We start from the raw sequence: 14659 nt of genomic DNA on the forward strand, positions 1-14659 counted from the left end.
ATAGGAGGGACCTCAATCTATAATAGGAGGGACCTCAATCTATAATAGGGGGGACCTCAGTCTATAATAGGAGGGACCTCAATCTATAATAAGAGGGACCTCAGTCTATAATAAGAGGGACCTCAGCCCTCAGCAGTCTTCAGAACTCCATTCACAAAGATGGAGGAGTGAGAGTAAAGTGCACCTGTCATCAGCTGTAGAAGCCTCCATTATAGGGGATTTTTGGGAGATGTCACAATATACACCAACAGGATCATATTTCAGAAAAACAATATATACATCCTTAAAGTGGTTGTGAAGTTAGTATTTATTTATTTATTTTTTAATAACAAACATGTCAATACTTACCTGCTCGGTGCAATAGAATTACACAGAGCAGCCCCGATCCTCCTCTTCTAGGGTCCCCCGCCGGCGCTCCTGGCTCCTCTTCCCGCTGCCACTTCCATTGACACAGACAGCGTGACTCGGCCCCGCCCCCCCCGCTCCCTTGTCCCTGGAGTTAATTAACAGGAGCCAATGGCTATCGATCTGCCCAGGTAGGAGGGACAAAGCCAGGAGACCTGCAGCTCTCATTTACAGTGCTGGATCGCAATGCCGGGGTTCAGGAAAGTATAAGGGGGGGGGGGGTGAGAATGCAATAAGGTAAAAAAAAACTTTGAAGCTTTAGAACCACTTTAACAACCAACACTTGAGCTCTAGTCAGTGACTTTGCTTTGGCTGAGATGATGTCATCAGTCTGCTGCAGGCAGAAGGAAGCATTTCCTCATTCTCCTCTCCCCCTGTACATTGTAACAAGTCACAAAGTAAGAGGCAGCAGGGGCTGATCTGTGTCAAGCCAAGAACAGTACAGACACCAGGATTTACATGGTTGTGGAAGTAACAAGACTGAGAGTTTTCACTTCCTGGAAATTTGTGCAAAAATTAAGTCGTTTTAGCAAAATTTTATCACTATGATGAAATACATTGGACTCAACAAGAATGGAAAAATTAAAGTTACTGCGGATTTCTTTTTTTAAATTTTTAGGTTGTTCCCCTGTCTGTATATAGTCTGTACTATATTACGATGAAGAAGAGATCTTCATTGTAATTGTAAAAAACATACAATGAAATACTCCCACATCCTAAAAATAAAAGAAATAATATTAATTACGGTAATAAACGTAAAATTTTTTTTTTTTTCCAGGCAAATTTTGCACAAGCAACTCCGTGATCTTTGGGCTGCAAGGGGCCCCCCCCCAATAAGCCAGCAGGTTGACGTACAGCTCCACGGCCAGTGTTGGAGCCATAGTTGGATACATCAGATGCTGTCTGAGTCAGTGACTTGTATCCGGCATGTGATAATGACTTTGTTTCAGTTTGTTGTGGAGACGGGGATCAGCCCAGGACAGGAATGGGTGGGTGGGGGGGGCAGATGTGTCATATATATAGCTGCACCTGTCGGTGGTGAAATCACCGGGAATGCCAAATGAACCCCCAGACAGGAGGGGAAGCCTGCTCACCGGCTATTTCCATGACTTCCAGATGCTACTTTGGGCACAGATGTAACCAGATCTGATCACACGTCACCGCCTGTAACCGGGCCAGGTGTCCCCTCCACCCTTCTCCGGGGTCAGCGTCACAGCCGGTCCCCTGCATACGCTCCTGGATTTCCAGGGACAGGCCCCAACGAAGAGGAATGTCCCTGGAAATGTCCCTGCAATGTCCCTGGAAATGTCCCGGAAATGTCCCTGGAAATGTCCCGGAAATGTCCTGGAAATGTCCCTGCAATGTCCCGGAAATGTCCCTGGAAATGTCCCTGCAATGTCCCTGGAAATGTCCCGGAAATGTCCCTGGAAATGTCCCTGCAATGTCCCTGGAAATGTCCCGGAAATGTCCCTGCAATGTCCTGGAAATGTCCCTGGAAATGTCCCTGCAATGTCTCTGCAATGTCCCGGAAATGTCCCTGGAAATGTCCCGGAAATGTCCCTGGAAATGTCCCTGCAATGTCTCTGCAATGTCCCGGAAATGTCCCGGAAATGTCCCTGGAAATGTCCCTGCAATGTCCCTGGGAATGTCCCTGCAATGTCCCTGGAAATGTCCCTGCAATGTCCCTGGGAATGTCCCTGCAATGTCCCTGGAAATGTCCCTGCAATGTCCCGGAAATGTCCCTGGAAATGTCCCTGCAATGTCCCTGGGAATGTCCCTGCAATGTCCCTGGAAATGTCTCTGCAATGTCCCGGAAATGTCCCTGGAAATGTCCCTGCAATGTCCCTGGGAATGTCCCTGCAATGTCCCTGGAAATGTCCCTGCAATGTCCCTGGAAATGTCCCGGAAATGTCCCTGGAAATGTCCCTGCAATGTCTCTGCAATGTCCCGGAAATGTCCCGGAAATGTCCCTGGAAATGTCCCTGCAATGTCCCTGGGAATGTCCCTGCAATGTCCCTGGAAATGTCCCTGCAATGTCCCTGGGAATGTCCCTGCAATGTCCCTGGAAATGTCCCTGCAATGTCCCGGAAATGTCCCTGGAAATGTCCCTGCAATGTCCCTGGGAATGTCCCTGCAATGTCCCTGGAAATGTCTCTGCAATGTCCCGGAAATGTCCCTGGAAATGTCCCTGCAATGTCCCTGGGAATGTCCCTGCAATGTCCCTGGAAATGTCTCTGCAATGTCCCGGAAATGTCCCGGAAATGTCCCTGGAAATGTCCCTGCAATGTCTCTGCAATGTCCCTGCAATGTCCCGGAAATGTCCCCGGAAACGTCCCTGGAAATGTCCCTGCAATGTCCCGGAAATGTCCCTGGAAATGTCCCTGCAATGTCTCTGCAATGTCCCAGAAATGTCCCTGGAAATGTCCCGGAAATGTCCCTGGAAATGTCCCTGCAATGTCCCTGGAAATGTCCCTGCAATGTCCCTGGAAATGTCCCTGCAATGTCCCTGGAAATGTCCCTGCAATGTCTCTGCAATGTCCCGGAAATGTCCCGGAAATGTCTCTGCAATGTCTCTGCAATGTCCCGGAAATGTCCCGGAAATGTCTCTGTAATGTCCCTGGAAATGTCCCTGGAAATGTCCCTGCAATGTCCCTGTGGCTCACTATATGGTCTTTATAGATTGGTCTGTGGCTGTAGAATAAAGTTCTCCAGGTTTTACATTTAAAGGGCATCCAATCCTAAACATCAAAACCTTTGTGCTGAAGTAACGCACATTAACCGATTGCCGACCAGCCGCCATCAGTATACTGCGGCAGGTTGGCTCCTGGCTTCCCTGCGGGAATCGCCGTAGGTGTACGTTGGCCACTGTAAGAGCGATAGGGGGCTCGCGCGCCTGCGACGCGAGGCCGGAGCCGATATATATATATATATATATATATATATATATATATATAGAGATATATATATATATATATTTTTTTTTTTTTTTAAATCCTATTTTACTTCCAGAAATGTAATATTCCTATATTGGTGTTCAGTTCTACTTTAATATTTCTTTAAAAGGTGCAAAGAGTTTGCTATAAAAAATAAATATTTACATTTTTAGCTACAAAGACTATAAATCTGCACGAAATGTCTTTGTAAACCCAGATATTATCTTGTAAAAGTAGAAGTGACATCATCACTGTGCTGTACATAGCCTCTGCAGGGAGCGGAGCTGTGGGAGGGACTCAACAGGCCCCACCCACTACATGAGGGGGCGGAGACAAGACCAGTCACACCGCACAAGAAGAGAGAGCAGCAGTGAGTGGTCTTTATTACAGGAAGTCTCACACTGGTTTACTGCACAGATCTGGAAGAAATACACAAAGCGCACCGAGATTCAAGAAGAATACACATGAGGAATGGCTCTATTATTCTGGAGTTAAAATTTAGACTGCATTCAAACTTCAGCGCTTTGAATTGCGGGCAGATTTGCCGCAGACGTGTGAATGATAAATCTCGGGACGCACATTTGAGATTCCATTCAAGCACGTCCCCCAAAAGTAGCTCCTGAACTTTATTTGGGAAACAAGCTTCACGCGATGTGGGTTGCTGTGATTGCAGAGTGATTTATCATGCAAGAATCGCGGCAGAACTGCACCGCGATATTAGGGGCCAAAACTGCGGCAAATCTGCCCGCGATTCAAAACGCTGAAGTGTGAATGCAGTCTCATGCCGCGTACACACGATCGCACATTCCGACAACAAAATTCAGGTTTTTTTTCTGACGGACGTTGGCTCAAATTTGTCTTGCATACACACGGTAACACAAATGTTGTCGGAAATTCCAAACGTCAAGAACGTGGTGGCGTGCAACAAGTACGACGATCCGAGAAAAATGAAGTTCAATAGCCAGTGCGGCTCTTCTGCTTGATTCCGAGCATGCGTGGAACTTTTGTGCGTCGGAATTGTGTACACAAGGTCGGAATTTACGACAATGGATTTTGTTGTTGGAAAATTTGAGATCCAGATCTCAAATTTTGTTTGTCGGAAATTCTGACGGAAAATGAGAGCCTACACACGGTCGGAATTTCTGACAACAAGCTCCCATCGAACATTTGTTTAGGTAAAATCCGACCGTGTGTACGCGGCATTAAAGTGTAACGAAAGCCACAATGTATTTGTTTGTTTATTTTACAAATACAGGTTAGTTTGCACTGTTCTGTTTCACACAGGGGAGATTTTCCTTCATTTCCTGTCCTGGAGGCACAATAAGAAATGAGGATATCTCTACAAAGTGAGGGAAATACACTGATAGGCAGGTGTCCCCACTGGAACATTTCCCCTCACTTCCTGTTCTGGTGACAACTGTAACATTTTGGATTCCCCATCACTTTTGTTTTCTCAGCAAGAACGGGACAAATAGAGAGGGTAAAAAATACATTTTGCTGCAATTGTGGGTTTACAGATAAAAGCTCAGCACATCCAGTAACACCCTTGAAGGGGTTAAGTGGTGCAGTGTTGTCTGGGGACAGCCATTCCTGTCCATTCAGAATATTCTGGAAGGGTGGCACATGTGGATGGCAGAGCTCCTATGGCACCAGATGGGGGGATGGGGGGGTCTGAGTAAGCAGAGTGCTGTGTGACATCACACCTGGACTGATATGGAAGTGGGGAGGATCCTGGGCTCCCATATGCTGGGCTCCCTGTGACGTCAGCCCCTCCAGGCATACATAAGACTCCAGCCTGCAGCAGGATCCGCACACAGCCTGTCACAGGGACATTACTGCCTAGGACTTCTCCCTGCCACCCCTGGGATTATACCAGACACACTGCCAGCCACAAGTAAGTGGGCGTTCTGTGTTCCATGTCATTAAAGCTTGCAGTCACCCGTCCTGGCCCCTTCCTCCTATCATCGCTCCAAACTTGGCAACAATTCTCATTCTGCACAGCTCTTAATTAGTTTTGCAGGAGACCTTTAACTATGTCACCAACAAAGACTGAAGCGCTGCACAGGAATGCATTCAGCTGTACATTGCATGCAGAACCTGAGGACCTCGGGGTGTCTGGATCATTTCTAGGGGATCCCCATAGATTACCAACGTATAGCATGCTTGCCTTTTATTAGTTGGGGAGCACTTTAAGAGATTGTCATTCAATGTATGTATTCCGGTATATGCATACAATGTATCGTCTGACGGTCATACAATGTATGTATTCTGGTATATATTCGTACAATATAATATATTCCGGTATATGCATACAATGTATTGTCTGACGGTCATACAATGTATGTATTCTGGTATATGCATACAATGTATCGTGTGATGGTCATACAATGTATGTATTTCAGTATATTCGTACAATGTATAACCTGACAGTCATACAATATATGTATTCCGGTATATTCATACAATGTATCATCTGATGGTCATACAATGTATGTATTCTGGTATATATTTGTACAATGTAACGTCTGATGGTCATACAATGTATGTGTTCCGGTATATTCATACAATGTATTGTCTGATGGTCATACAATGTATGTGTTCCGGTATATTCATACAGTATATTGTCTGATGGTCATTCAATAAAGTATTCAGTGTATGTACAATCCTTTATTACAGTGTATTCATACAGTGTATCATCTAAAGTCCATAAAGTATCGGTTGATGGTGCTACAATATATCATTCGATGTATGTACAGTATCAGTATTGAATATATTATTCGATGTATGTACAGTATCAGTATTGAATATATCATTCGATGAATGTACAGTATCAGTATTGAATATATCATTCGATGAATGTACAGTATCAGGATTGTCTGATAGTGATATAGTATAACATTCCATGATTGTACAATGTGCTCATTTCAGTATATGAATACAATGTATCGCAACAAGTCCATCAAGTATTGTCTGCACATGGTGGTGATAGATTGCACTGATACAATCTATCATTTCATATACCTGCAATTCATTAATTACTGTATATTCATACAATGTATCATCTGAAGTCCATCAATATTGTTTGATGGTGACACATTGCACTTAAAAAAATATAATTCCGGGTTGCAATGTAATTAGTTGAATCATTATTAGACTACAGTAAATGATTCTATAGTCACTGATCTATAGGAACCCCAGGACATGGAGAATACGTCAGTGTATGGGCTGCCTGCCAATTCAACGCCATCACATGATTTCACTTTTTCAAGCCCAGTGTTGGCATTTAAAGGCATTGAATGAAATTAAATGCTTAATAATATTGATTATTTCACTATAAACTCATCATCTATGTTAGAGGGTCTCCTACAAAACCGCAAAGCTGATGCCCCCCCCCCCGCCCCTCCCCCCCGACCAGCCCAAATACACCCTCCATGTGTCTACTGTACAGAAATATTTTATATGAGTTCAGTTGTCTAAATTCATGGACTTCTTGTGCGATACTTACGTAGAATCCTTAAGCAGTAAGGGAAGGTATTAAAATGTTTAAACGAATGGAGCAGCATGGAAGGGGTTAAACGATTTCCCAATCCGAGTTGTGGAAAGCTGACCGCCATCCAGGGGATGGAATTCCCAGGACGGGGCTTGCTCAGACTTGTAGTTCCCCAGCAATGGAAGGGGTGGCTGACCGTGAAGCGACCCTAGTGCCTGATGGCTGATTTATTTTGTTTGGTGTAAACCAAAGCTATGAGTTGGGTTCTTTTATCGTTTGGTCTGTCGCTCTTTCTATTGATGAATGTTTCTTTGCCTGTGCCTGATGGCTGAGACTTGTAGTTCGACACCGACTGCTAAGTTTCCATGGCTTCCCTTTAAATGCCGCAGAGGCTGTAACGTGAAGGTGGACATAATGGAGGGTGAGGCGGGGGGAAGGGCCAGACATAGTAAGAAAAGTTCCATGAAGTAATGTATTTATTAGGTTATGAAGATGAGGGGAAAAAAGAGCTGCTGAGACATTCACCCCTCCAGAGGATTGGCCACCTCCTCATAGTCATTGTGGTGTCTGTGCCTCGAGGTTTGTATTTCACAGGGGAATAATTTAAAGGACTGGGCTCCGATCTCAATGATTCATTCATGAAGGTGAACTTGATCTACGAGGGGACAATGACAGTGCCACGGAGACGGCTCAGGCGTTTCCACTTTGAGGCAGCAATGAGGCTTCATGATGAGAACAGACCTGACACATGGCCGATGTTCTTTGTCAGTTGTTTGCAGAAAGCCATTCCTCTCGGCTCAGCATGCCGAAATCTCCAACCCCACCAAGAGACGGCACTGTAATATAAAAAAAAGATAAATATCTGGGAAACCATCCAATCTAGAAGGTAGAATGAAGGTGGGGGGGCTGGATCTCAAATTACAAGGGATATCCTTGGTCAGGTCTCAAGTAGTGTAGAGGGAATGGTTACCCTTAGGAGGCTTTCCCAGGAGTGGTGGCCAAAGGTTGGTTTCTAACTCAGATAAGGGCTAGTCCACACTAAATTTATTATGAAATTTTGTATCATAAAATCCAGTTTCAGGAGTTTAAGAGGTCCCCCTCAATCGGGGCTTCCATTATTTGTAGCCTTGATGAATCGGGACCATTTGAACTCCTGAAACATGTTGGCTTTCTGTGATACAAGATTCTCATTAAAAGTAGATTTCATTTTTACGCTTGTTATGGAGCTTTCCTCAGCACCTCTAGTTCAGTCTCTGGCAGATGATGTTAATAATTAGGAAGACAACCCTTGTTCCCGTGTGATGCAATGTTCACTCTTCCAAATTCCAAATCCTTTCACCTAGTTGTGGGTCTCCAGGAATTAATGTCGGTTATGTTCCTCTTTCAGCAATGACCCTGAACCGCAGCGACCGGATCAAAAGCCTGGAGAAGAGAAGGGGCAGCATGCCACTCGCCATGCACCAGCAGCTCCACCGGAGGAGCATGCCAGCTGACGACAAGGAGCTCCGAGGAAAATCTCCTGCCGGGGACCTCGCCAAACTAGTCCGCTACCCCTCCTACAACCCGGCCGACGAGCAGCGCGAGAGCTGGGCCTCCGATTCCTCAGACTCTGTCATATCCTCGGGAAGTGACTCCGAAGACCACCTCTTCAAGGTCATCATGCTCGGTGAGCATGGAGTGGGCAAGTCCAGCCTGGCCAGGATTTTCGGGGGTGTGGAGGATCTTCAGGATGTAGAAGAAGCAGGTAAGGTCACACTACACAGTACTGCATGCTTAAAGGTGACTAGGGATCAGCAAAACTGAGAGTTCGGATTTCCCCAAAATTTCAAGAGATTTCAGATCAATTTCTTAATTTCGATGAAATGCGTTGTAGGTGACATCAGGGTGTTTTTTGGTCGTTTTCTGGGGTGTAATGGCCTTTTTTGGTCAGTGGGCTTTAATTTTCTCCTGAGGGTTACAGAAACTATTTTCAACCAAACAGTGTACAAATAATCACATAAGGAAAAAGCACAAATTGAAAGACTAGAATGCCACAAAAACTAAATTACCCCAAATATACAAAAAACACTCCCACTAAATAATAAAAAAAGTAGTAACAGTAAAAAAGTAATGGGGGCCAGCCCTTTAAAACTGATTTTATTAGTTTATAAGTCTAAGGAGAAAGCCAAACAAGCATTCAAATCCTTTCATTAAAAAATCAGTTCTCATCAGAATAACACAAAACAGCCAACGCGTTTCACTTGCACAATAAATGCATTCCGGGTTCAGGTATTCTTAAGGTGCCAAATCACTAAGGAGACATCATAATTATGTAAAATAATATAATGATATTATGCCTTGGTGATTGTTCATCTTAGGGGTCCAACCACTTAACAACACCTGAGCCCTGAAGAAGTTTGCTTGGCCCTCGAAACGTGTCAGATTTTTTGTGTTACCCTACTGGGAATTAGGTTTATCATGAAATGGCTTTTGCATATTAGCTGTGACAGATTGGGGTTGATTTACTAAAACTGGAGAGTGGATAATCTGGTTCAGCTCTGCATAGAAACCAATCAGCTTCCAGGTTTTGTTCTCAAAGCTTATTTGAGCAAGCTGAAGTTAGAAGCTGATTGGCTGCCATGCACGGCTGCACCAGATTTTGCATTCTCCATTTTTAGTAAAGTAAACCCCATTGTGTCTGTCCTGAAAGGTGCCTTTTAAGGTGAGCCTGTCCTAGGTCACCCTGGACTGAACTCATTTAGAAACACAGGTAATAGTATAAAGGTAAATAGCTCCAGCCGGGTATGACATTGGAGCTGGTGACCCGGCTGTCATAGCTGAAGATATGGCTACCTTCTCCATGACTAACATACATCTGTTGTCTGACCTGATTCCGGTCTATATTGAGCTCTGACTCACCTCTGATAACTGAGTTCCCTCGTTTATTCCCCATATGTAATGTAAACAGGCAAAGGTGCCTGAAAGATGAACTGTCTGTGGTGCCCATAGCATAAGGTGTGAAAATAGAAGAAGGTCCCTTCATAAGAACGGTCACAGCAGATAGATTCGATCCCGAATTGTACAATGACAGTTGGAGAATGACTGTGCAAATCTGCATCCCGGAGCCCCTCTGTCATTGGTTCATCATCCATGATCAGGGTTTAGACTCCACCCATTAGGTATTGGGTCTCCCTAGCTGACCGCCCGGCGCTCCCCTCATGTCTGTATTAATCGCCAAAACCAACTTTGTAACATTGTCACAACTTTTCTCTGATAAAAATCTTTTTTTGTCAAAAATTTTATATATATATATATATATATATATTTTTTTTTTAGGAAACACCTATGACAGATCGATAACGGTGGATGGGGAGGAAGCAAGCCTACTGGTCTTCGATATTTGGGAGCAGGTACTTTATTATCATTATTCACTTTATTTCATTTGTTACCAAAGGAATTTTTTTTAATGGATTTTATGTATATTGTAGTTTTCTGCAGTCTTTAGTTTATTAGGCTGAAGTGACATTCATTCTGTATAGCTGTTTTTTTTTTACATTGCATGATTCATTATCTCAACCATTAAGCTGAACTCTGGGTGCAAAAATGTTCATTTCAATATATTCCTCAATAAATCCACTTTGTGTGTCTTTGCAAACCCAGATATTACCTTGTTAAAGTAGCCGTGACATCATCACTGTGCTTCTCATAGGTCAATCTATAGAATATAAAATAGTAATTTAATTACCAAAATAGTCTCACGCGTAGCTCTGTCACCGCCAGTGAGTGTCCATTGGTGGAGTGGGAAGTTTCACCAGAAAAGAGTGCTGGCTGGCAGGGGGGTGATTAGGGTGTGCCCAGGCACAACCGGCACACCCCGAGCGCACGCCTATGACTGTGCTGTACATGTGCAGAGAATAGAGCTGTGGGAGGGGCCCCGGCAGGATCCACCCACTACAGAAACCTACAGGGGGGGGGGGGGGGGCGGAGACAAGACCAGTCACCCTGCATGCACACTGAGTTTCAAGATGAATACACATGACAAATGTATTTAGATGATAGTGCTTATCCCAGAGTTCTACTTTAATTAAAGAGGCTCTATAAGCAAAGCACTATCCAGATTTCCACATTTGTTGAATGATAAGTTTGAACGGAACTCCGGACATAAAGGAAAACACACAGATAAAATACATAGGTGAGAGATGACTTCCCCGCCTCTGTCCATCCAGTCCTAAGATTTACACAGCTCTGCCTCACAGCCATAGGTGTGTGCAGCCTATTGCATTAGAGTGTGCACCCCAAAGCTCAAACACACATGCGTGTGTGTATATATAGTATATATTTCTATATCTATATATAGATAGATATAGATATATATCTATATCTATCTATATATAGATATAGATATATTACACATTCTTATCAATAAATGTAAACAAATATTTAAAAATGTATTAAAACATAGATGGTGTCAGTAGGACAGTGGATGGTGTCAGTAGCATGAAGAATAGGGTGTGCCCAGGCACATCCGGCACACCCTGTACACACGCCTCTGCTCACAGCACAGCCCTGTCTGACTGGAGGAGATCTGCTTTTTCTCTGCTGTAGTTCATTAACACTTCCAGGAGAGGCAGCAGACTGACAAGCTCATCCCCCTGTCACTCTACTCCAATCAATGCGTCCCTTGGTAGCGCATAAGCACTCAAGCACGGCTCATTGGCTCCTTGTGCGGCTTCTTCCTACCCAGTCTGACCTCTGCTGTACAGATCAGATTCAGGTACTGACACTGTTTTAATAAAACAGTTGCAATAAATGATATAATAATAAATACAGAGCTGCATTCATTTGGAGTTCAGCTTTTATATGGTTGGTCTCCCCAAGACTCCTAAAGCCTTATGATGACTTATAAGGGATGTTACCCCTAAGAAGGATGAATGAATGATCTTTATATATAGGCTGTTATGATAGAATTATTAACATATATGTGATATTAGAATCAATACCATGCAGTATATGTGATACATCCGGTATGTGATCCGTAATTGATTATTGTCATGTCTTTATTTCTCCAGGATGACAATCACTGGCTCCACAACCAATGTATGAAGATGGGGGACGCCTATGTCATTGTGTACTCCGTGACCGACAAAACCAGCTTCGAAAAAGCCTCCGAACTCCGAATCCAACTGCGACGAGCTCGCCAGTCCGAGGACATCCCGATTATCCTGGTTGGGAATAAAAGTGACCTCGTCAGATCGCGGGAAGTGTCTGTGGATGGTGAGCGGGATTTCATTCTTATATCCTTTATAGTAGAAATTGCCAAAAAGTCAACATCCGATACATTTCAGGGGCTTTCTGAACCCCTTTCACCAGGGCTAAAATATCAAATGTAGGACTTATGTCAGTACAGCTAAAATAATAAAATATTGCTTGAATCAAATATATGTAATATAATGAAGATCTAGCCTTTGCTTTAATGACATTCATCAATAAAATGATAAAAGATCAGGGTTCTGCATTAAAACATTTAAGAAATTGTAGATCTAGTCATATGTTATATTAAAATAATACAATTAGATTCAAATTCATAAATAGAACATATTAAAAAAAAGTATATAAATAATGATACATAAACAATACATAAATATATATAAAACTATATTTTGTGTGGGAAACACTTCATTAGAAATAAAAATGTCCAGTATAAAGGACTGGTATTTAAAATACATTTCATTAAAAAAAAAAAAAAAAAAATATATATATATATATATATATATATATATATATATATATATATATATATATATATATATATATATAATGTCTCCCGACATTCTGCCCGTGTGTAAGTGGCTTAAGTGAAAGACGTAGTTGGGTTGTCACCAGAACAGGAAAAATCTTCTAAGGGGGACACTTGGACATAATTTGGACTCCTGTGGTGTGTAGAAGCTGCCAGGCCAATATTCAGATTCTTTCAATTTACACCACTGCCAAACCATACAAGAATCTGAAATACATAAAAAAGCAACAATAATAATAAAACAGAATAATAAAAAGCAATACTACTACTACTACTACTACTAATAATAAAAGTAATAATAATAACGATTACAAAAAATAATAATAAAAAACAATACAAGAATCTAAAATATTAAAAAATAATAATAAAAAATGAAAGCCTGATGCACATTGGATGCTTTGTCCAAAACTCCTAGATTGCTTTGCTCCAGGCAAAACACTTTGACAGAAAAAAACACTTGATGCATGTAACTTGTTTAGGCAAGACAAGCGTTTGGCGTTAACTCATTTCATTGACTAGAATAAGAATTTATTTTGTCTATTGAAATGAACGCGCATTTAGACACATTTAGGCGCGTCAAGCGTTTTTTCTGCCAAAACACAGCTGCTCCTAGATGCATTGACAGAGGGTTTTTTTTCTGCCTCCAAACTCCTCTGTACATGGACACATGCAGGGGCGTTTAGAGCAAGAAAAAAAATTAAAAAGGCTGGATGCCCCCAAGAGCAGGGTTAAAATCCTCCAGTGTGCATGAAGCCTAAATTAAAAAATTATTAAAAAAAAAAAAAATAATAATAATAATTATGAATAATAATAACAATAATAATAATAAATAATAATAGTAATAATAATAATAATGAATAATAATAATAATAATAATAATAAAAAATAATATAGTAAACTATATAAATATATAAAATAAATTTAAAAAAGCACCCAAGCAATAAAAACATGACAGGGGCTCCAACCCATCCAACACAAAATAAATCTGTCTTTGTCTATATAACTGAATGGGATTTACTGTCTAGGATAAGGAAGTCAGAATATTTGAGGTATCAATATGGAACATGTTTGAAACTATACATTTTATTACATTGAGTAACGTCTTTCCTCCTCCTCCCGCAGAGGGCCGGGCCTGCGCTGTCGTGTTCGACTGCAAATTCATTGAGACCTCGGCCGCCCTGCACCACAACGTCAAGGACCTGTTCGAGGGCATCGTGCGCCAAATCAGACTGCGCAAGGACAGCAAGGAGGACAACGCCCGACGAATGGCGAGCAGCAAGAGGCGGGAGAGCATAGGCAAGAAAGCCAAGAGGTTCCTCGGGAAGATTGTGGCCAAAAACAACAAGAAAATGGCTTTCAAACAGAAGTCCAAATCCTGCCACGACCTGTCCGTGCTCTGAGCGCCCCCCCCCAACCCAACCCAATACTGGACTTGTTCTTCTGTGAGCAGGAGACGTAGAAGGCGATAGATGAACCCAAATTAGAACTCAGATACTTGTTTCTAACTTATGCCTTAATAAGAAAAGACTTGACAACGTTGCATTACGAGTTCTGTGGCGGTCGGACGATCACGCCCACGAGCAACTTTGTGCCTCCTGACATGCTTTGTGTCTGACCGGTTGCTTTGGGCTCGGAGGAAGACGCCCATTATCTACGTTTGTTTTAAAACTTGAACATTTTTGTACGCAGGTCCGTACAGACTTTTTTTTTTCCTTTTTCTCTTTTTTTATTTTTTGGTTTCTTACAGTTCGCCATTACAGGAATCACGTGGGCGCCGACGCCTAGGGACGGACATGTAGGCAACTGTAATTTATGAACTGTATTGCACTTCCATTGATTGTTTTCAGACGGTTTTACTATTTGTTTACAGGCAGATTTTGTAATAAACTATTTGCTGTAATTAAAAAAAAAAAAAAAGTTTCTTATATTTTAATTGCGCTGAAAAGAGGAATGATGCATTGAGAGATGAGATTTGTCAAAAGTGGAGAGTGCAGCCCAGGAATGAGCCATTACATGGGATGAGAGAAAACAAAAACTGCTTCATCAGTCTGTAGC

General features: G+C 42.4%; 1 protein-coding gene across 1 annotated transcript; it reads left to right on the top strand.

Moving 5' to 3' along the window:
• The first annotated feature begins 4989 nt into the window (after positions 1–4989).
• RRAD (RRAD, Ras related glycolysis inhibitor and calcium channel regulator) lies at positions 4990–14659 on the top strand. Its single transcript, XM_073605700.1, has 5 exons — positions 4990–5232; positions 8216–8572; positions 10144–10217; positions 11877–12081; positions 13727–14659. The coding sequence occupies exons 2-5, from the start codon at positions 8218–8220 to the stop codon at positions 14002–14004; spliced, it is 912 nt and encodes a 303-aa protein (XP_073461801.1). The 5' UTR covers positions 4990–5232; positions 8216–8217; the 3' UTR covers positions 14005–14659.

The sequence above is a fragment of the Aquarana catesbeiana genome, linkage group LG11 (assembly GCF_042186555.1).
Source record: "Aquarana catesbeiana isolate 2022-GZ linkage group LG11, ASM4218655v1, whole genome shotgun sequence".
In the NCBI taxonomy this organism is placed as follows: Eukaryota; Metazoa; Chordata; class Amphibia; order Anura; family Ranidae; genus Aquarana; species Aquarana catesbeiana.